Here is a 22,781-nt window from a genome sequence, read left to right on the forward strand (position 1 = left end):
GCTGCGGACAAGAATAGGACATGTTCTATCTTTTGCGGAGCTGCGGACCCGCATATCGGGGACGCGCTCCACAATTGCGGATGCAGACAGCACACTGTGTGCTGTCCGCATCCATTCCGTCCCCATAGAGAATGAATGGGTCCGCACCCGTTCCGCAAAATTGCGGAACGGATGCGGACACATTCTGCGGACGTGTAAATGGAGCCTTAGTTAAAAGAAAATAAAAAAAAATCCAAACAAGTGGATTTATTTTGTAAAAATTGTTAAAAAACACACAGCACACGTTTGGCCCAAACTGTATAATAAAGATACTCTGCTATTTTAATGACATAAGAAAATGTAACTAATATAATATTTTTTCATTCCCTCAAAATTTGTAAGTATTAATCAATAAGCCCATTGTGCCTCAAATTGTTTCCCCAAAAAAACAAGCCACGTACGGTTACTTCAACGGAAGTTCTGGGTTTTGGAATGCGGTGACTTAATTTATTTATTTTTTATAATTTTTTTTTTTTTTACATGAGACGTATAATGATTGTGCAAAGGTAGTAAAATACATATTAAACTACACACACTTGGTATTGTGGTAATCATCCTGACCCATAGAATAAAAGTAACACGATAGTTATACCGCACAGGGAATGTCTTACATTGAAGGTACAAAAAAAAAAAAAAAATGGAGAAAGCTTTTTTTTTTAATTACCACCCCAAAAAGTTAATAAAAGTTAATTGCTAAGGTATATGTACCCCAAAAGGGTGTCACTAAAAATACAATTTGTCCTGCAAGAAAACATTCCTCATACAGCTATGTCGACAGAAAAATAAAAACACATCTGGCCAGGAAAAAAAACAAGAAATTTAGATTTTTTTATTTATTTTTGCAAAATCTTCCATCCCTAGCCTTTGTTGGATCTGAGTGAAGCATTGGTGTTGATTATGGAAGACTGATTGTCATTGATTGCGTTTGATGAAGATATCACTGGGATTGTTGGAGCAGGAAGAAGCTTTGATGTTGATTTCATGGGTTGGGTGTTCAGAAATGTGCATTAGGCTACATTCACGCTAGCGTTAATATTTTCCGGTTTTGAGATCCGTCATAGGTTCTCAATACCGGAAAAAAACGCTTCCGTTTTGTCCCCATTCATTGTCAATGGAGACAAAACGTAACTGAATAGAATGGAATGCTCCAAAATGCATTCCGTTCCGTTCTCATACCGGAGAGCAAACCGCAGCATGCTTTCCGTCCTGGGATGCGGAGCAAGACGGATCCGTCATGACTCACAATGCAAGTCAATGGGGATGGATCCATCCCCCATTGACTTTCAGTGGAGTTCATGACGGATCCGTCTTGGCAATGTTAAAGATAATACATCTGAATCCGTTCATAACTGATGCAGATGGTTGTATAATCAGTAAAGGAAGCGTTTTTGCTGAACCCTGCCGGATCCAGCAAAACCGCTAGTGTGAAAGTAGCCTTAAAGGTACCGTGTCGCCATGAAAACCAAGCATGTTCCGATTGATATGTAGTTGTAGGAAAAGATTCACTAGAACATGTGTAATGCATTGATGTTCACTTCTGTTCATTGTTGGCTTAGGAAGCCAGTGGGTAGTCCTACACAGTGATCGGCAACCGTCCTTGTATAACTCTGCATGCAGTTACTGGAACCACCCAGTGGATCCTAAGCCCAGAGACAAAAAGTTATAGTGGACCTCTTCCCAAAAAACTATATATCAGTCTGCTCATCTCCTGCTTTACAAGTTGCCCACAGATCAGACTACATATTCCGTTTGACAGGTTCCCTTTAAAGTGGCTCTGTCTGGTCAGGTATTTGAGGACAGCGTAGGATAATATGTATATTCATACTGTATATACTTTACCGTGGGTGAATTCATTATTTTCATGTAAAAAAAATTTAAACTCTAGTAGGACTCATAGAGAAAACCTGTGTATCCTGCTTCCTCTGACCACTCATATAGAAAGCCTGTGAGTCCTGCTTCCTCTGACCACTCATATAGAAAGCCTGTGAGTCCTGCTTTCTCTGACCACTCATAGAGAAAGCCTGTGAGTCCTGCTTTCTCTGACCACTCATAGTGAAAGCCTGTGAGTCCTGCTTCTTCTGACCACTCATAGAGAAAGCCTGTGAGTCCTGCTTCCTCTGACCACTCATATAGAAAGCCTGTGAGTCCTGCTTCATCTGACCACTCATAGAGAAAGCCTGTGAGTCCTGCTTCCTCTGACCACTCATAGAGAAAGCCTGTGAGTCCTGCTTCCTCTGACCACTCATATAGAAAGCCTGTGAGTCCTGCTTCCTCTGACCACTCATATAGAAAGCCTGTGAGTCCTGCTTCCTCTGACCACTCATAGTGAAAGCCTGTGAGTCCTGCTTCCTCTGACCACTCATAGAGAAAGCCTGTGAGTCCTGCTTCCTCTGACCACTCATATAGAAAGCCTGTGAGTCCTGCTTCATCTGACCACTCATAGAGGAAGCCTGTGAGTCCTGCTTCCTCTGACCACTCATAGAGAAAGCCTGTGAGTCCTGCTTTCTCTGACCACTCATAGAAAAGGCCTGTGAGGCCTGCTTCCTCTGACCACTCATAGAGAAAGCCTGTGAGTCCTGCTTCCTCTGACCACTCATATAGAAAGCCTGTGAGTCCTGCTTCATCTGACCACTCATAGAGGAAGCCTGTGAGTCCTGCTTCCTCTGACCACTCATAGAGAAAGCCTGTGAGTCCTGCTTTCTCTGACCACTCATAGAAAAGGCCTGTGAGGCCTGCTTCCTTAACCTACCCATAGAGAAAATCTGCAAGTCCTGCTTGCTCAGCTCACTCATAGAGAAAGCATGTGAGTCCTGCTTCTCCAGTCCAGACTCATACAAAAAGCCAGTCAGTCCTGCAACAACTGGAGGAGGAGGACAGAATGTGGTATTTGGAGCTTGCCACACAGAGGGCCGGCTTCTGTGGAGGTAGTTTATGCTATTGGAGCAGAAAACTGTCAATCTCTGTGTGAAGGCAGGGCTTTCTGTATGAGTGGGCTTTCTCTTTAAGTAGGAGGGGGACTCACAGGATTTCTCTGTCAGTGAGAGAAGAAAGCAGGACTCATGCTTACTCTATGGGTCAGAAGGGAAAGTAGAGCTGATAGCGTTTCTCAATTAGTGAGAGGGTGAAGCAGGATTCACATGCTTTCTCTATAAGTGAGCGGGGAAGCAGGATTCACATGCTTTCTCTACAAGTGAGTGGGGAGGCAGGACTCACAGGCTTTCTCTATGAGTGGGAGGGGAAGCAAGATTCACAAGCTTTCTCTATAAGTGAGTGGGGAAGCAGGACTCGCAGGCTTTCTCTATGGGTCAGAAGGGAAAGTTGAGCTGATAGCATTTCTCAATAAGTGAGAGGGCGAAGCAGGATTCACATGCTTTCTCTATAAGTGACCGGGGAAGCCGGACTCCCAGGCTTTCTCTATAAGTGAGCAGGGAAGCAGGACTCAGAGGCTTTCTCTATAAATGAGTGGGCAAGAAGGACTCTCAGGCTTTCTCTATAGATCAGAAGGAAAAGTAGAGCTGATAGCATTTCTCAATAAGTGAAAGGGCGAAGCAGGATTCACATGCTTTCTGTATAAATGAGTGGGGAAGTAAGTGTCACGGAATGTGTACAGGTAACAAGGCAAAACAACATGCATAAATGACTCGCTGGATCCAACAGCTAAGGAACAAAAGGGAGACCCCTGTAGAAGACCTGGCACTTTCCCTGGCTGCTTAGCCTATGCATAGATCCGAATGGTGGAGGTATGCATATCCACGTACCTCGACTATATAACCCCTGAGCACCCTACAATAGTGAGGGGACACGACCACCGGCTCCCTACACCAGACACGGAGGGAGTCAGGGTCACCTGGGATCCAGCAAACAGAAAATAACAGATAACAGTATAACACTTAACTTTGTAGAGGAGAGGAGAACCAGATGGGCATGCACACATACTCCAGGAAGAAATATAAGCCGCCCAGAAAAGCCTTCTGGGGAAGAATTTAAAGGGAAGCAATTAGTCCAACACATGACAGCTGAGAGAGGCTAAGGAGAGGAGGAGCTGAATACCACAACACAGAAACTCAAAGAGGAGGTTCTGAAAGGCCTCTGTCAGAGCTTCTCAGCTGTCTGGTTGTGACAGTAAGGCCTCTTTCACACGACAGTATGTCCATTTCAGTGTTTTGCGGTCCGTTTTTCACGGATCCGTTGTTCCGTTTTTTGCTTCCGTTGTGGTTCCGTTTCCGTTCCGTTGTTCCGTTCCGTTTTTCCGTATGGCAAATACAGTATACAGTAATTTCATATTAAAAATTGGGCTGGGCATAACATTTTCAATAGATGGTTCCGCAAAAAACGGAACGGATACGGAAGACATACGGATGCATTTCCGTATGCATTCCGTTTTTTTGCGGACCCATAGACTTTAATGGAGCCACGGAAAGTGATTTGCGGCCAAATATAGGACATGTTCTATCTTTAAACGGAACGGAAAAACGGAAATACGGAAACGGAATGCACACGGAGTACATTCCGTTTTTTTTGCGGAACCATTGAAATGAATGGTTCCGTATACGGACCGTATACGGACCGCAAAAAACGGCCCGCAAAACGGAAAAAAAAAACGGTCGTGTGAAAGAGGCCTAAGACTCACAGGCTTTCTGTATGAGTGGGCGGGGAAGCAGGACTCACAGGCTTTCTCTATAAGTGGGCAGGGGAAGCAGGATCACAGGCTTTCTCTATAAGTGGGCAGGGGAAGCAGGACTCACAGGCTTTCTCTAGATGTGAGTGGGGAAGCAGGACTCACAGGCTTTCTCTATAAGTGGGAGGGGAAGCAGGACTCACAGGCTTTATCTATATGTGAGTGGTGAAGCAGGACTTACAGGCTTTATCTATAAGTGATTGAGGAAGCAGGATCACAGGCTTTCTCTATAAGTGATTGAGGAAGCAGGATCACAGGCTTTCTCTATAAGTGGGCAGGGGAAGCAGGACTCACAGGCTTTCTCTATATGTGAGTGGGGAAGCAGGACTCACAGGCTTTCTCTATAAGTGGGAGGGGAAGCAGGACTCACAGGCTTTATATGTGAGTGGTGAAGCAGGACTTACAGGCTTTCTCTATAAGTGATTGGGGAAGCAGGATCACAGACTTTCTCTATAAGTGGGCAGGGGAAGCAGGACTCACAGGCTTTCTCTATAAGTTGGGGGAGTAGGACTCACAGGATTTCTCTGTAGTCCTGGAAAAATGTAACCCCTTAAGGACTTTTGCCCTATATGTACGGCGGAGGTCCGGTCTTTAAACATGGCGCCCGCTCGCATGTGCAGCAGGCGCCATAGCTGCTGGGTTTCTGCTATTTTAAATAGCAGAGACCCGCAGCACATGTATGCGATCAGCCATAAGGCTGATCGCATAAATTTTCCCCTTCAGATGCCGCTTCTGCTCCGGTAACAGCGTTCCCCAGCTGAGATCGGGGAACCTGTTACATCTCTGAAATAGCCAGAAGCCTCAAGCAGGCTTTGGTGCCTATTTCAGGAATATACTAATGCAGGCCACTAGGTGGCAGCATGGTATTGTTATATTGCAAAGAAGTGTTCAATGATGGCTATATAGCCATCAATGAACACTATGGGCAATCTAATGATTGCCAGTTATTGTCACCCCCAAAAAAAAAAGTTTTTACAAATATAAAAAAAAAAAAAGAATAAAATTCTTGGCCGTGTGGAGGCGTGCGGATCCGTTCAGACTTACAATGTAAGTCAATGGGAACGGATCCGCTTGAAGATGTCACCATATGGCTCAATCTTCAAGCGGATCCGTCCCCCATTGACTTTACATTGAAAGTCTGAACGGATCCGCGCAGGCATCTTGCGCACTTGCGAATTTTTTTAAATTGATTAATGCAGACGGATCCGTACTGAACGGAGCCTCCGTCTGCATTAATATGATCGGATCCGTTCAGAACGGATCCGATCAAGCGCAAGTGTGAAAGTAGCCTTATAGGGATCAGAATATGGTGCCCTTAGAAAGTACATCTTGTCCCGCAAAAAAGGGACATGGAAAAATAAAAAAGGACTATGGGAAGGCGGGGAGTGAAAAACGAAAACACAAAAAAGGAAAATCTATGGGTCCTGAAGTGGTTAATCAGCATTTTAGATGAAAATACTATCTCAAAGCTCAGAACCAGGTAACATTTTCGATCTGGCCCGGACCACCATGATGTTTTCTTTCAGCCACAACTTGTCTGCAGAGACTGCAATCCTCCATAACTTTTGCCGACCTACACAAATTCCCCATGCTGTTGGTAGCTCCAATCTGTGCCTATTGCTGCCCCACCTGACCCTATTACTGTACCTACTGTGAGGCCAGTTGTCCCCAAATGTACTTCAGATATAATTGTGTCATAACCATAGCTACCCCACTAATATAATACTACACAGACAGCACCTCTTAAAATAGTAGTGTCCCAAAAAAAAGAAAGTATCAGATACATGTCTCTTATTGTGACCATACAGTAACAGTCTGAATACCCCCTAAAAATAATAATGCCTCCTGTATGAATAATAATGCCTCTGTGCCCCTAAATAATTAATATTGCCCCTGTGCCCCCTGAATACATAATACAGCCACCGTTGCCACCAGAAAAAAATAAACCTTGCACTCACCTTATCTTGAACCCTTCATAAGCGCAACAAGTATACTTTGCACAGCTGGTGACTTGGCTCAGGCGGCGCGCTATGGTGGTGATGTAATCGCAAAGCCTCTGCTGGGGCGCTAAGATCTTGTACATGGTCTGCAGGCCTGAATAATTTGTAGCTTACAAAATGGAGAAAGGTAGGGCTTCCTGTTCTACTACAGACCTATGGGGCGCCGGTACAGTTGAGTGTGGTAATCACTCGGACCACTAGGCCCCTGGTGGGCCCTGTCATGGAATTTGATGCGGAGCCGATACGCCGCCGATTATAATCAGTGGGAATCGGACCTCTTCGACCTCTGCTATCAAAAGAATGAAAAAAAAAGTCCCTTCGGCTTTTTTCCGACCAGCGGCATCCCTTGGCTACGCGCCGCTCCAGGAACAGCAGAATCACTTCTTTGAAGTAAATGAAGCTGTAGTTCCCTGCGTATAGGGCGGCCGGGAGCGTCTCTGTGCAGGTTTATACTGAGCAGCAGTGCATTACTAGTGCAGCTTCTTCACTGTGTGGGGCTGTGGGAGTCAGACCATTACTGATCACCTCTTCACACCTGGACGTGGCAAGCAGAGGTAGTTTGGAGGCCTCATACAGTGAATGAGAGTTACAGAAACAGTGTGGCATGGAGCGATGAGCTGATGACCACCAGTGCTGCGACATTTAGGCGGGATGAGCTGGAGGAGGCCCCAATGTAGAAATAGTCTTGGGACCCTCATCCATGAAGGAGCCCATTCCTAGAGATAGGTGTGAGTCCTATAGGTGGGACCATCATCTAGCAGACGTTTAAAGCGCGGCTCTGTCACTGAGCACCGCTATCCAACGCCTACCGACGTCTAAACACATCCCCGCCCCTTGATTGACAGCGCTAGAGTACGTCTTCGACATGGTCTAGCGCTGTCAATCAAGGGGAGGGGGCGCGTTTAGATGTTGGTAGGCGTCGCATAGCGGTGCTCGTACTGAAAAGCCCGTCTCCTGGTGCTCGAAATTGCCTGACGGCAAAGGAATAAAAGTAAAATTTTATCAACAACCGTGGCACTGACAGTGAGGAGGAAGGTATCATTTTAAACTGCAGGATCACCCCTACCAGGCTACGTGCCTGGTATAATAGGGGTGATCCTGATGTCAGAGCCACTTTAAGGCATATCCTGTGGCTAGAGTTGAGAACACTCCTGGAATAAGTTTGTGCCATGACTTTTTACACTTTGGAGCTATGTGTTGGGAGCATTCGCTGAGGTATACCCCAATAGGCCCCCATACACCCAGTGCATGCCAAAACAGTGAGGGTCATTTTTTTTAAGGGACTTAAAAATGGTTGCAAGTTCCTTATTTGACCAGCTTTGTGACAGTATTTAGTAACCCGGCCGGTTTTACATTGTGTCTGGTAGTTAGATGAGATAGAGGAGTGTCTGGGGCCGTGCTGGGGTCAGGACTCTGTCCCCGGCAAATTTGCTAACATTTATGCCTGGGGCGTTAATGTTGGCGAAAAAGTATTCCAGGGAGTAGTTTTTTCACCAGGTGCACAGACTTCTGTAGATTTTGTGCGCCTCATAAATTAGCCGATTCCTACGGCGGGGGAGCATAAAAAGCCGGTCTTATTAACTGACCCCTATTGCCTTTTTGGCATATGTTGCGCCAGTGCTATTAAACAAGTGCAACTTCTTCACATACGGTATCTGCTATGGGGCCCAGGAGAGACAGCAGCTCAAGTTGGCCTTGTCCACCTGAACCTCTATTCAGAATCGCAAACAGAGGTTCATGCTACTCTATCCTCCTTCAAACGCTTCAAATGAGCTTGGGGGTAACAAGCTCTAAGCCATTCTTGTCCAGAAATGTAGGACTTGTCACCACCAGACATCTGAGAAGCTCTGAAAGATGCCTTTCAGAACCTCCTCCTTGAGCTTCCTTTGTTTTGCTTTCAGTCCCTCATCTCGTTAGCCTCTCTCAGCTGTCATGTAGTTGTACTGATTGCATCCCTTTAAATTCCTCCCCATAGTCCATCAGTGTGCGGTTTATATTTCTTCCTGGAGTGTGTGTGCATGCTGATCCTACTTCCCAGTCTTCTACAAGATAAGTGTTGTGCATTCTTTTGTTTTTTTCTGTTTGCTGGATCCCTGGTGAACCTGACTCCCTCCGTATCTAGTGTAGGGAGCCGGTGGTTGTGTCCCCTCACTATTATAGGGTGTTCAGGTGTTATACAGTCGAGGTACGAGGATATGCGATCATCTACCATTGGGATTTTTGCATAGGCTGAGCAGTCAGGGAGAGAGCCAGGTCTGATGCAGGGGTCTCCCTTTTTGTTCCTTAGTTTTGGATCCAGTGAGTTGTATATTCATTTTGTGTTGTCTTGTTTCCTGTACACCTTTCGTGACAGGACTGTGATGGAAGGAACTAACACCATTTTGGTTTGTGCTTTGTGTCCCTCCTCTGCTTTTTGGTGGTGTTCTTCCAAGCAGAATTAAGACCTTTGGAGGACCAAAAATGACCTAAACCTGGTACAAATACAATGTGGATGGAGGAAAATGAAAGTTGAGATGTCGGGAGGATAAAGGTTTTCTCGGAAAGGATGAACCTGATGACGGCAGGAGGACTGTGATTATAATGCAGGCGAGATAATGTAGCCGTAAATTGAATATATATTTTTAATTATGAAGGTGCGACCACAATGTAGGTGGACTGCCAAAGGGAGAGCTAGACTTCCGAAAGTGTGAGACACACGAAGGTGACGTAAAAAAAGAGGCCTCGGAGGACAGGAATAATACTGATGTTAGGAGAGAGCTAAAAAATAGTCCGTCCGCCCCAGGAGCCGACCAAAATGTCACCTCTCGTGTGCACCATCATAATTGTAAAACCTTGACTTCTCTGACTACCTTTAGGTGTAGCCTCATCGGGGGTGTGAATGCAGTACCTCCACCAGACCTTTCACTGTGGTGTAGTGTGGTGGTGGCAGCAGTAAAGTGTAAAACATCGTAGAAATGTTCCACCAAACGTCTGGATGCCAAGAGAAATAAACCATTCTTCTATTTGTCCCTTAGATGCTCGAGGACCTCCCATGCATCGGATGCCCTATGTCACCTCTCCGTATGACCGCCCAGCTTGGAACCCACGATACTGTGTCATCTCTGGAAATCAGCTTCTTATGCTCGATGAGGAGGAGGTAAGAGCTTCAGACAAGTCGTATTAACCACCATCTGCAATGTCTGTGACGTTGCACCAAGACAAGGCTCTGTTTGCGTCGGTTTGAGACAATATTGGAACTAAGCATGTGTATATATGTCTTATGGTAGGCTGCGACGTATCCCCTTGGTATAGACCTACAGTGAGATACTTGGCTCCTACTGTAGGAAACAAATGCATACTGCTCGTTTGTATGTCTTTTTACTGTGTTCCCCTCTGCAGGAACGTGTAATAGATACACAACAGTCCAGCAGAAGCCAAAAAGACACTACTTTTGTATATGCAGGGTGCCTGAGAGCCTATGATTTGGGGGGGTACTATATGCCACCAGATGTAAGGCAGCCTATGTGGGCCTATGGAAATGTAAGCGGTATACTGTATGTTAGGGAATACATTATAATATTGTTGGCCTATCCTCAATATCAGATCGGTGGGGGAGTGGGGGTAAAGCCACATAGTCAGCTTTCCTGATGCAGTTTTGGAAGTCAAATCAAGGAATGAATTAAACAACAGAGGAAAAGTCTTATCTGTCCTTTATAGTTTCTCTCTTTTTATGATCCACTCCTAATTTTGGCTTCCAGAACTGCAATGGGAATCCCAACCATGTGGCTGTACCCCAGCCCATGCGGATCAGCTGTTACTGTGTTTCTCCAACCGACCAGAACTATACAGCTCCCTCCATGGTGTAGTGAGTGGAGCTGATAACTGGGGCGGTGTAGTTCTGGTTATATGTTACATCTCACTTCAGAAAATGACATTTATCATGCAGAGAAAGTTAATTCAAGGCACTTACTAATGTAATGTGATTGTCCATATTGCCTTCTTTGCTGGCTGGATTCATTTTTCCATCACATTATACGCTGCTCGTATCCAGGGGTTATGACCACTGCTGCAGCGCAGATATAAGGTGGGCAGGACAGGAGCTTCTGCGCATGCATGCCTATGTGAGCTCCCACGGTCCCAGCCACCAGAGAGACTGGAGCTTTTTCCTATAGTGTGCAAGCACGACCACCACTGATGGATTACAGGGTAGTCATAACCCCTGGATATAAACAGTGTATAATACGATGAAAAAATTAATCCAGCCAGCAAAGGAGGCAATATGGACAATCACAATACATTAGTAAGTGCCTGGTATTAACTTTCTCTACATGATAAATGCCATTTGCTGAACGGAGACCACCCCTCTGTGGGATGCGGGGTGTTGGACCCCTGCTGATCGGATTCTGATGGTCTATCCTAAGGGTAGGCCCTAAATATCAAAATCGTGGATAACCCCTTTAACACATTGTGGATTACGTACAAATTTCATGTACACTTTGCCTATATTTTCTGTGCAGAAATTGACCTTCACAGATTCTTATTTCGCCCTTTGCAAAGTAAAGAGATTGGGGGGAAAAAACACATCAAAATCCGCAAGTAACACATGCAGATTTGGTGGGAAAATGCAGGAACATTCGCATGGAAATCCGCATGGATATTTTTTAAACACGCGCCTGTGTGCAGATAGCCTAGGCAGGATATCCTCAAATCAGACACTTATGACATATCCACAGGATAGATGCAGATTTCACATTTGGGGCACATACCAATCTCCAGAAAGGGGAACCCCCAAGCCCACCCCTTTGGCTGCCACATCCAGGCTGTCAGAGGTGGTTGGGTTTAAGGGAACGAGCTCACCGTGATATTTGCATGATTCTAATAGAAGCAAATGGATGATATTTAAACAGTGAAGCCCGGCGAGCTCTGCTGTTTCAGTAAATCTTGCCTGGATGTGGTAGCCAGCATAGACAGTGTAAGGCGGGAGAAGGCTGGGGGGTCCTCCGGTCTAGAGATAGGTGTGAGGTTCTGCTGGGGTATTGTTTTGTGCAACACTATAGTATTGCTCGGCCCACCTACTTGTGTTGGGCTCCCCCGTACAACATGAGGCCACTTTTAGTTTTTTCCAGGGCCAGTTTAATTTCCCAGTCTGCCCCTGGTTGAGTATACCCCTTTAAAGGGGTTCTCTGGGCTTTTAATATTGATAACCTATATATAGGATAGGTCATCAATATCAGATTGGCGCTGCGCGTGTGCCATCTCCCTTCTCTCTTCTTGCTGCTGCTATGTTTCTGGCGAGCAGGAAGAGAAAGGGAAAATGGCACGGGCACACCGCCGATCTGATATTGATGACCTATCCTGAGGATAGGTCAGCAATTATAAAAGCCTGGAGAACCCCTTTAAGGAGACTTATTCTACAGCACCTCTTTTTTATGGTGCCGTAGAATAAGCCCTGCGCAGTTGTCTGTGTCGTCCTAAAGCGGGTGCAAAGCAAATGCCATTTAGCCGGCGTTGTAACTGTGAGAAACGGAAGGACCTGTTTTATCAGCGGTTTAACCCTTGTATCTGTACAGTCATATACTGGATCCAGAAAACGTGCATAAATTCGGCCCACTGTGAGTTCTACTAAATGAGGCTAGGATCACATCTTACGGATTTCTGTTCTGGTATAGGAGCATATGCCGGACGCCAATGGCGCCCACTGGACTCCTCTGAATATAAAGGATCCATGGAGTTTTAGTTACAATTTCATTAGACTAATCCCAAAGCAACGAATATCAGAACCGCTCCATTTACACAGGGGATTGAGGGACCCATGTTCTCGTGATTGGTGGGATCCGAGCCATCAAACATTTACCCATCCTATCACCTGCCATGTTGCATTGCCACAATGTTAGAGCCACAGAATGGTGTTGTATGCTTGACCATTTAAATTTGCCATTACTGGAACAAAGGGACTCAAACTATGAAAAACATCTGTATTCCCTCACTTTATCCAAACTCATCCAAACGTACATTCATCCCTCATGATTCAGCACCGCAGAGATCTCTGCTCCATAGTCAGATGGTAGTGGTTCTGCAGGACATTTCACTTCGTCTTGAGTATGATGATCTCCACCTTGTGTCCGCTCACACACTGAAAACCAGTACATTAAAAAAACTAGAGGATGTGGGATAATTAGTACATTTTGGGGATTTTGGGTGTGCAAAGGCAACCAGTCTTTATAAGTAGTCTGAGAGGAGAGACCAATGGAGTTGGAACACATTTGATGCAGAACCAAGAAATATATCGGAGATAGGTAAATATCCCTCTCCTCCCAGGACACGGGTACCCATCGATGGGTCCCAACGCTCAGATCACTTACCAGTCTAGCATTGAGCTCCTGCCCTATGGATATTGTAGGGATCTGTGTGTGAACAGGGCCGGCGATGACAGACATCACTGGGTTCGGCAGTCTTAAAAGTCCAAACTTAGGATACTTTCACACTAGCGTTTTTGCTGGATCCGGCAGGGTTCAGCAAAAACGCTTCAGTTACTGATAATACAACCGTCTGCATCCGTTATGAACGGATCTGGTTGTATTATCTTTAATATAGCCAAGACAGATCCGTCATGAACTCCATTGAAAGTCAATGGGGGACGGATCCGTTTTCTATTGTGTCAGCTTGTGTCAGAGAAAACTGATCCGTCCCCATTGACTTGCATTGTGGGTCATGACGGATCCATTTTGCTCCGCATCCCAGGACAGAAAGAAAACCGCAGCATGCTGCAAACTTCTCTCCGGTACAAGAACGGAACGGAATGCATTTTGGAGCACTCTGTTCTGTTCAGTTACGTTTTGTCCCCATTGACAATGAATGGGGACAAAACGGAAGCAATTTTTCCTGGTATTGAGACCCTATGACTGATCTCGATACCGAAAAAATATTAACACTAGTGTGAAAGTAGCCTTAGTTTATTTAGTATCCAGCACAAAACAAGTCATCCAAGTTCTACAAGCCTTTGGGAATGAAGGCACTGCACCAAAATAACACATACACATTAAATCAAAGTCCTAGCCCGTCTGGCCGCTAAGGCCTCTTTCACACTTGCGTTGTCCGGATCCGTCGTGTTCTCCACTTGCCGGAATTACACGCCGGATCCGGAAAAACGCAAGTGAACTGAAAGCATTTGAAGACGGATCCGTCTTCACAATGCGTTCAGTGTTACTATGGCATCCAGGACGCTATTAAAGTCCTGGTTGCCATAGTAGTAGTGGGGAGTGGGGGAGCGGTATACTTACAGTCCGTGCGGCTCCCGGGGTGCTCCAGAATGACGTCAGGGCGCCCCTTGCGCATGGATGACGTGCCATGCGATCACGTCATCCATGCGCGTGGGGCGCCCTGACGTCACTCTGGAGCGCCCCGGGAGCCGCACGGATGGTAAGTATGCTGCTCCCCCGCTCCCCACTACACTTTACCATGGCTGCCAGGACTTTAGCGTCCCGGCAGCCATGGTAACCATTCAGAAAAAGCTAAACGTCGGATCTGGCAATGCGCCGAAACGACGTTTAGCTTAAGGCCGGATCCGGATCAATGCCTTCCAATGGGCATTAATTCCGGATCCGGCCTTGCGGCAAGTCTTCAGGATTTTTGGCCGGAGCAAAAAGCGCGGCATGCTGCAGTATTTTCTCCAGCCAAAAAACGTTCCGGTCCGGAACTGAAGACGTCCTGATGCATCCTGAACGGATTTTTCTCCAATCAGAATGCATTAGGATAAAACTGATCAGGATTCTTCCGGCATAGAGCCCCGACGACGGAACTCTATGCCGGAAGAAAAGAACGCAAGTGTGAAAGAGCCCTAACTAAACAGTGGTTTAGGTACAAATCCCATGTAGATCAGACTTCTACCAACTTCAAGACTCTGACACAGACTGAGACACTGGGGCCTTTTTTTTATTCCCTAGAGATGACTTAAAGTTTTCTCCTCCAACCTTGATCCCACCTAAATCTTTCATTTACGAGTGCCTAAATCATTGACCTACAACCTCGATCCCACTTTAAGCTTGCACCTATGACCCCCATCCTGCCTACATCTCACCTACGACCTCAGTGCCACATATAGCTTTCACCTACGACCTTGACCCCTCCGAAATATTTCACCTATGACCTTGATCCTGCCTCAATATTCCATTTACAGTCACAATCCCACCTAAATCTTTTACCTATGACCTCGATCACGCCTACATTTTTAACCTGCATTCTATCCCGCCTAAATATTTCACCTCCAAGCTCAATGCTGCCTAAATCTTTCACGTATGACCTCCATTCTGTCTAAATCTTTCTCCTATGACCTTGATCCTGCCTAAATGTATCATTTACAATCACAATCCCACCTAAATCTTTCACCTAACCTTGATCCTGCCTAAATCTTTAACCTCCAACCTTGTTCCCACCTAGGTCTTGCACCTATGACCTTGATCTGGCCTAAATCTTTAATCCTAAGATTTCTGTCCTGCCTAAATAGTTCACCTACAAGCTCAATGTCGCCTAAATTTTTCACCTACGACCTCCATCCCATATAAATATTTCTCCTACAACCTTGATCCTGCCTAAATCTTTCATTTACAATCCCAATGACAATCTTAGTCCCAGCTAAATTGTGCACACCTTTAAAGCTATAGGCAACAGTGTGCCGCTGTTCTACCACACTGGGTGCTGTACTTATGGAGATATTGTCCCTTAGATGCAATACTGCCTTATACCTCCGATGGAACAGGACGCATTTTTTAGGAGTCCTACTAAAGCTCTGTATAAAATACGGACGTATGAATGAGCACTAATTGATATGGCCGGCTTTTGTCTGCTGACTGATAAGCTTTGATGTCAGGGAGATCTGCCCAGATTGCTATGACATATGTTTAGTAGGGTGATGTGCTGGGTTTACTAGCGCGTACGGGTCTCATCTGCTAAGACGAGGCTCGGATGAGAATTGTCATTACCTTAAGGGGCGTTCACATGTCGCCTTATGCCGCAGGAAATTGGGCGCCTGCATGGTGTCTGCCTCCCATTGTTTTTAATGGGCGGCAGCACTGCAGTTTGTGCGGCCAACGATTTAAAGCCACGACTCCGCCAAGAAGGGACGTGTGGTGTGTGGACAGATGCTGCTTGAAGCCGTAGCAGGTTCAGCAAGTGGGTCAATGGCATCCGAAGTAAACCACCGCGGCAGAAACCACAGTGCTTTCTGCCCCAGTATAGGCGATGATGTTGACGGCGTCAAAATCTGCCGTGTGAACGTTTCCTAAATTGTGGCACAAGAAGACCCTATAGTTCCATATGAGACCTATGCATCATATTCTCCCATTGAAACAATCCTAACGATGGTTAATCCCCATACTCAGGGCGAACAATCATAACGATGAGTCATCCCCGTACAGGTCCATCAGGGCGAACAATCGTAACGATCAGTCATCCCCATAAAGGTCCGTCAGGGCGAACAATCGTAACGATCAGTCATCCCCATACTGGTCCGTCAGGGCGAAAAATCGTAACGATCATTCATCCCCATAAAGGTCCATCAGGGCAAACAATTGTAATGATCAGTCATCCCAGGGGGAACAATTGTGACGATCATTCATCCCCATACAGCTAAGTGAGCAGGCAATGATCAGGAATGAAGGTTTCTTATGAACATACATTTCTAGTTATTATCCACTCTACTGGCCCTTAGGCATCTTTCCTCCAACAAGCCCCATTTCTCTAGCCTCATTATAAGGGTCCATTCACACGTCCGTTGTTTCTTTCCTGATCTGTTCCGTTTTTTGCGGAACAGATCTGGACCAGATCTGGACCCATTCACTTTCAATGGGTCCTGGAAAAAATCGGACAGCACAATGTCAGATTTTTTTTCAGGACCCATTGAAAATGAATGGGTCCAGATCTGGTCCAGATCTGTTCCGCAAAAAACGGAACAGATCAGGAAAGAAACAACGGACGTGTGAATGGACCCTTAAGGTAGACCCCAAAACTGAATCCCATACTCGACAGACAGTGAGATCACTTTTTTTTTTATCTTTCCTTTTATACACCCTGAAATCTTATTTGCTTTTGCAGCTGCTGCTTGGCATTGAGTACTGCTGCTTAGCTTACTTGTAACCAAAATTTCCAAAACGTGCTACAAAAACCCCACCTCTGTAAACTTCGGATGAAGTTGGAGTCACGTGGTGGTACAGTAGGGCCCATAGATTTCTATGAGTGCTGTAATACGGCTAAACCCTACTGGGCATTAGTGGGTTGAGGAAGACTTACTTAAATACTGATGACCTATCCTCTGGTATCTGATTGGTGGGGGTTCGACACCCGGGACCCCTGCTGATCACTCCTGTAAGCGCCGCAGCCTTCTCTCAGCTTTTCCTAGGCCAGCGACGACACGTTTATCGGTCACGTAGCCTAGGTGCACCTCAGCCCCATAGAAGTGAATGGGGCTGAGCGCGATACCAAGCACAGCCACTATACAATGTATGGCGCTGTGCTTGGTGAGCTGCAACAAGGCCGTGGCGCTCACAGGAGCGCTGGTGTCTTCTCAAACAGCTTATCATTGGGGGTCCTGGGTGTTGGACCTCCACTGAGAAGTTATAAAATCTTGAAGAAACCCTTTTAAGTGTTCATTAGCAGAGCTGAGATGTTTGCACATAACGCGGTCGCATCAGGGGCCATTAGCATCGTATATAGCGCTATACTGCCCATGTAGTATGATGCAGTACTTATGGAAGGGGGCCCTGCAGACTCCTGAGTAGTAAGGGCCCAAGCAGCTCGTATGTTTACACCACCAGTCACAGGGAAGGACGGGACTGAGGAGTACACAGCTAGGGGTCCGGCAGTACGAGGGGAGGTAAGGTGATACGACGACGGTGGGAACATCTCGCCCCCCTCAGTAGCTGAATGAGGCAGCTGATGGACGGGGGTATGTGGGAGGATTACAAGCTGCTCTCCCAGATCCTGTCCTGTCATTGTTACTGCAAGGAACTCTGAGCATTAGAGGGAGAGAGTGGGAGAGAGATAGAGACAGGGAAGCGATGGGGGACGGGTAAAGTGAGAATCTGGGAAAACGGGTGACGGGCACGGATGGGCACAGCTGGGCTGCTGTTCTATTCAATAAACAGGAGGAGAAAAAGCAGGATTTCAAGTGATAGGGGATGTAAATGCCCCGAGGAGGGTCCAGGAGGGAGAGAGCGGGGTCGTACAGCGGATAGAGACACAGAGATGGAGTGGGTGAGGGAGCGGAATAAAGCAGTATGGGTCTATATTCACACCGCTGCTTTTACTTGTACAGGATAATTATTGTAATTAACCCATCAGCCGAAAGTCCCGATCTGTTCCACCAATCGGAGGCAGAGAACAAAGCCATCGGCTTTAACCGTTCCCGCGCTGGTCTGACACTGGTGGCAGGGCACATAGGGACAGTCATTAAGGAGTAGCAGACATGTAGAGGGAAGCAGTGAGGGCGGAGGAGGGTGGGACTGGTATAGAGGCTGAGGAGCGCTGCGTATGGGAGGCTGACACACGGGGGCCGGAGTGCCAAGCAAAGGATGCCCCTTATTACCCACTGTGCCAGAGGCGGCGGAAGAGATCTGTCAACTGCAAAACCACAAGACTCTACGAGCACCGCCCGCCCCACCCCGACGTATATGTCACCGCATCTTATTCCATCCTGCATCCTTCAGGGACTGTGCATGTACTTACCTCACACCCTGCACACAACGGCAAAGAGACCTTCCTTAAAGGGACACCAAGCCTGAAGTTTCCAGCATTGCCTTGTTTTATTTTATTTTTGCTCACAGATTCCATAAAAATGTAAACATTCATCAGATAGAATTATTCCAACATATATACAAAGCGTACTTGTATTATTATATGTAGGAGCAGTATTATAGTAGTTATAGTCTTCTTGTACATAGGAGCAGTATTATAGTAGTTATGTTCTTGTACATAGGAGCAGTATTATAGTAGTTATATTCTTGTACATAGGAGCAGTATTATAGTAGTTATATTCTTGTACATAGGGGCAGTATTATAGTAGTTATATTCTTGTACATAGGGGCAGTATTATAGTAGTTATATTCTTGTACATAGGAGCAGTATTATAGTAGTTATATTCTTATACATAGGAGCAGTATTATAGTAGTTATATTCTTGTACATAGGAGCAGTATTATAGTAGTTATATTCTTGTACATAGGAGCAGTATTATAGTAGTTATATTCTTGTACATAGGGGCAGTATTATAGTAGTTATATTCTTGTACATAGGAGCAGTATTATAGTAGTTATATTCTTGTACATAGGAGACATTATTATAGTAGTTATAATTTTTTACATAGGAGCAGTATTATAGTAGTTATATTCTTGTACATAGAAGGCAGTATTATAGTAGTTATATTTTTGTACATAGGAGCAGTATTATAGTAGTTATATTGTACATAGGAGCAGTATTATAGTAGTTATATTCTTGTACATAGGAGCAGTATTATAGTAGTTATATTCTTATACATAGGAGCAGTATTATAGTAGTTATATTCTTGTACATAGGAGCAGTATTATAGTAGTTATATTCTTGTACATAGAAGGCAGTATTATAGTAGTTATATTTTTGTACATAGGAGCAGTATTATAGTAGTTATAATTTTTTACATAGGAGCAGTATTATAGTAGTTATATTCTTGTACATAGAAGGCAGTATTATAGTAGTTATATTTTTGTACATAGGAGCAGTATTATAGTAGTTATATTGTACATAGGAGCAGTATTATAGTAGTTATATTCTTGTACATAGGAGCAGTATTATAGTAGTTATATTCTTATACATAGGAGCAGTATTATAGAAGTTATATTCTTGTACATAGGAGCAGTATTATAGCAGTTATATTCTTGTACATAGGAGCAGTATTATAGTAGTTATATTCTTGTACATAGGAGCAGTATTATAGTAGTTATATTCTTGTACATAGGAGCAGTATTATAGCAGTTATATTCTTGTACATAGGAGCAGTATTATAGTAGTTATATTCTTGTACATAGGAGCAGTATTATAGTAGTTATATTCTTGTACATAGGAGACAGTATTATAGTAGTTATATTCTTGTACATAGGAGCAGTATTATAGTAGTTATATTCTTGTACATAGGAGCAGTATTATAGTAGTTATATTCTTGTACATTGAAGCAATATTATAGCAGTTATATTTTTGGTGTAAGAAGGTACCTGGAATCATCGTGAATGGAAGGTATGTGTCACCGAGACTCCTGGCCTCGGTGAAATAAGAGCCAGTGTCAGCAGCAGCTATTGCTAATTGACACCTTGAGAGTTAGCATGGCTGTCATAGCTGATCCAGGACGGCTCTTACTGGGAGTAGTCAAAGTGCTGGTGGGTGACTACTCCCCATGTTCCAGGCCGGGTTTTGCCAGGCATACAAACCAGCCAGTGGATTTATCTCCCTCTGACAGTGGAGCTCAGGAGTCTGTGTGCTGTGAACTGAGGGCTGTGCTGGGATTTGAGGTTTGAGCCGGGCTGGAGGACTCAGGCCCCTCTAAAGTTGAACAGGCCGCCTATGGACTTGATGAGGCTGAACTGCTAACAGGGTGTGAATTAACAGCCAGGAGAAAAGGTGACTTTTATTGTTTATGGACTTTCCTTGTGTGTGAACAACTACTAAGCCACCTGCATTTTGTTATACACCAATGTGTGAATAAACACCGCTGTTTGATTCCAAAACGGTGTACTTTGCCTCTATACTGCATCCGCTAGTCCTAACTACCAGAGCGAATCCCCACAATTGGTGGAGGATGGAAGCAAGAGCAGTGAGGCTGGCGTGAACGCCGATATATTTTTGAGTTTGCATTTTTGGGCACAGTTGTATGTCGTACATCAAACCAGCTGTATTTCAACCTGTGCCCCACAACAAAATGGAGGCTGTTGTGAAGGCCCTCATGGAGTCTAATTTGCAACAGCGAAAGACAAACCTGCACAAATGGGAGGCTAATAAGCAGCAGCAAGAGACCAACCAGTTGCTGCTACAACACGTGATGGCTTTTCAGACAGCAGGAGCAACTCCAAGCGTCCACGATGCCCGGAAAGCAGTCCGTTCAGCGATCCCTAAGATGACACCCGCAGACTACATCAAAACCTACCTGGTGATGTACGAGAAAGTGGCCACCAGGGAAAAGCTGCCCCGAGACCAGTGGGCTGAGGTCGTCGCTCGTTTTCTTGCATCAGAGTCTCAGTGGGTGTATTTCGACTTGCCAGACGACTACCCGAAGGTAAAGGGTGAGATTTTGGCAAGACTGGGTGTGAATGTGTTGGTCCGCGCCCATCAGGTACATCAGTAGGGGTTTGAGCCGGCTGAGCCCGCGAGACTCCAGTATTATGACTTTCTCCACCTTTTGCAATAGTGGCTACAGCCTGATGTGCTGAGTCCCACGCTATGCTGGATAGACTATTGGCTGACATATTCTGGAGGGCCCTGCTGGACTCAAGGAGCTTGGTGACCCTGGTAAGGGCTACCCTGGTGCGGTCCGCTGAGTATGCTGGCTGGAAAGTTGGGGTGATGTGCATTCATGGAGACTTAAAAGACTACTCCATAGTGCTGGTGTCTCTAACCACGGTGGCCGGCAGGTGGACCCATAAAGTGGCAGTGGTCACAAATCTCCACTATGAACTCATAATAGGGAGAGACTTTCCAGGTTTCCCTGCCCTATGGCCGGTTGTGAGGTTAAGGATACCCCTGAGACAGGAATAAGCCCAGCAGATTGGCCTTGTTCAGGGGGACGGCCAGAGCCCTGGGAACCTGAGGCCGAAGGGCCAGCAGTAGGGTTGACCGCAACTTCAGTGGAAGAGGGGGAGACAGCCCCTGATGAAGTTAATGGAGCGAAACCCAGGTCGGGCTGTTTGAGGACGCTGGATTTTAGTTTTATACGCTTGATTTTAAAGACGCTTGTGAGTACAATAAACCCTTTTACATAATGTTATTGATGGTACTTCACTATGGAAGGAACTTTATTCCTAGGATCATAATACCATATTGAAGAGAAAAGGAGATTCACTTGATGTGCCTGTTACCTGCGTGCACTTGTGAGTATATCAGCGCAGTTTTAGTTGAGATCTAAATAGCTTTGCTTCACTATTGGCGCATTTTGATGCTCCACAGGATGTTCTAAAGTAGAGGACGTCTGTGGTACCTGGCTTCTCTTTGCCGCAGTGGGAGTGGTTATACCTGTGATTGGGAAAACTGAAATACGCACGGTCTCGCTAACCTACAAACGCTCTGTGTGAATTGAACCCACATCACTTTGGAGACTCGCTGCAAATTCCATCTAAACTAACGGACTGGAATTACTGTATTTACTACCGCGTAAGGTAATGGTGGGAGACGTGGAGGAGTTGCCACCGAGTCCTGGGTTGGCAGACCTCAAGGTCTCCGGGGAGAATTTCGGTACAGCCCAATGCCAAGACCCAACCCTATCCCGGGCCTGGGAGAATGTGGTACTAGTTGATGGTGTACCCCAACAACCTGGGCCCGAGTCGATGTTTCTCCGTTTTGTGGTCCACCAGAATATGCTATATCAGGTAAACCAGCTGCGGGGTGAACCTGTTGGAACAGTTGGTGGTGCCCGGGGCCTATAGAAAACTCGTGTTAGAGTTAGCCCACCAACATGTTCTCGGAGGTCATCTGGGACTGCAGAAGACACAGGACCGGATACTACAACGGTTTTACCGGCCCAGTGTCTTTAGAGAGGTGGATGACTTTTGTAAGTCTTGCCCGACCTGCCAAACCACTAGCCCCCAGCACCTGTTCCGCAGTCCCTTAGTGCCCCTCCCGATTATCGAGGTACCATTTGAGAGAATCGCTATGGATCTCGTAGGCCCAGTACCGAAGACCGCTAGGCGGCACCTACACATCTTGGTCATCCTGGACTACGCCACTCAGTACCCAGAGGCGGTGCCACTGCGACATACATCGGCCAAACTCATAGCAACTGAGTTAATGGAGATGTTTTCCCGAGTGGGGATACCCAAAGAGGTTCTGACTGACCAGGGCACTCCTTTTATGTCCAAG

General features: G+C 45.8%; 1 protein-coding gene across 11 annotated transcripts in view; it reads left to right on the forward strand.

The window, feature by feature from the left end:
* The window catches only part of SYNGAP1 (synaptic Ras GTPase activating protein 1), a 198,006-nt gene that overhangs the window by 48,681 nt on the left and 126,544 nt on the right, over positions 1 to 22,781 (forward strand). For all 11 annotated transcript variants that reach the window (XM_044305739.1, XM_044305745.1, XM_044305744.1 and 8 more), the window contains exon 2: positions 9,732 to 9,853. In XM_044305739.1, coding sequence (XP_044161674.1) covers positions 9,732 to 9,853 — 122 coding nt within the window. The remainder of the gene's footprint in view (positions 1 to 9,731; positions 9,854 to 22,781) is intronic.

The sequence above is a fragment of the Bufo gargarizans genome, chromosome 9 (assembly GCF_014858855.1).
Source record: "Bufo gargarizans isolate SCDJY-AF-19 chromosome 9, ASM1485885v1, whole genome shotgun sequence".
NCBI classification, from domain to species: Eukaryota; Metazoa; Chordata; class Amphibia; order Anura; family Bufonidae; genus Bufo; species Bufo gargarizans.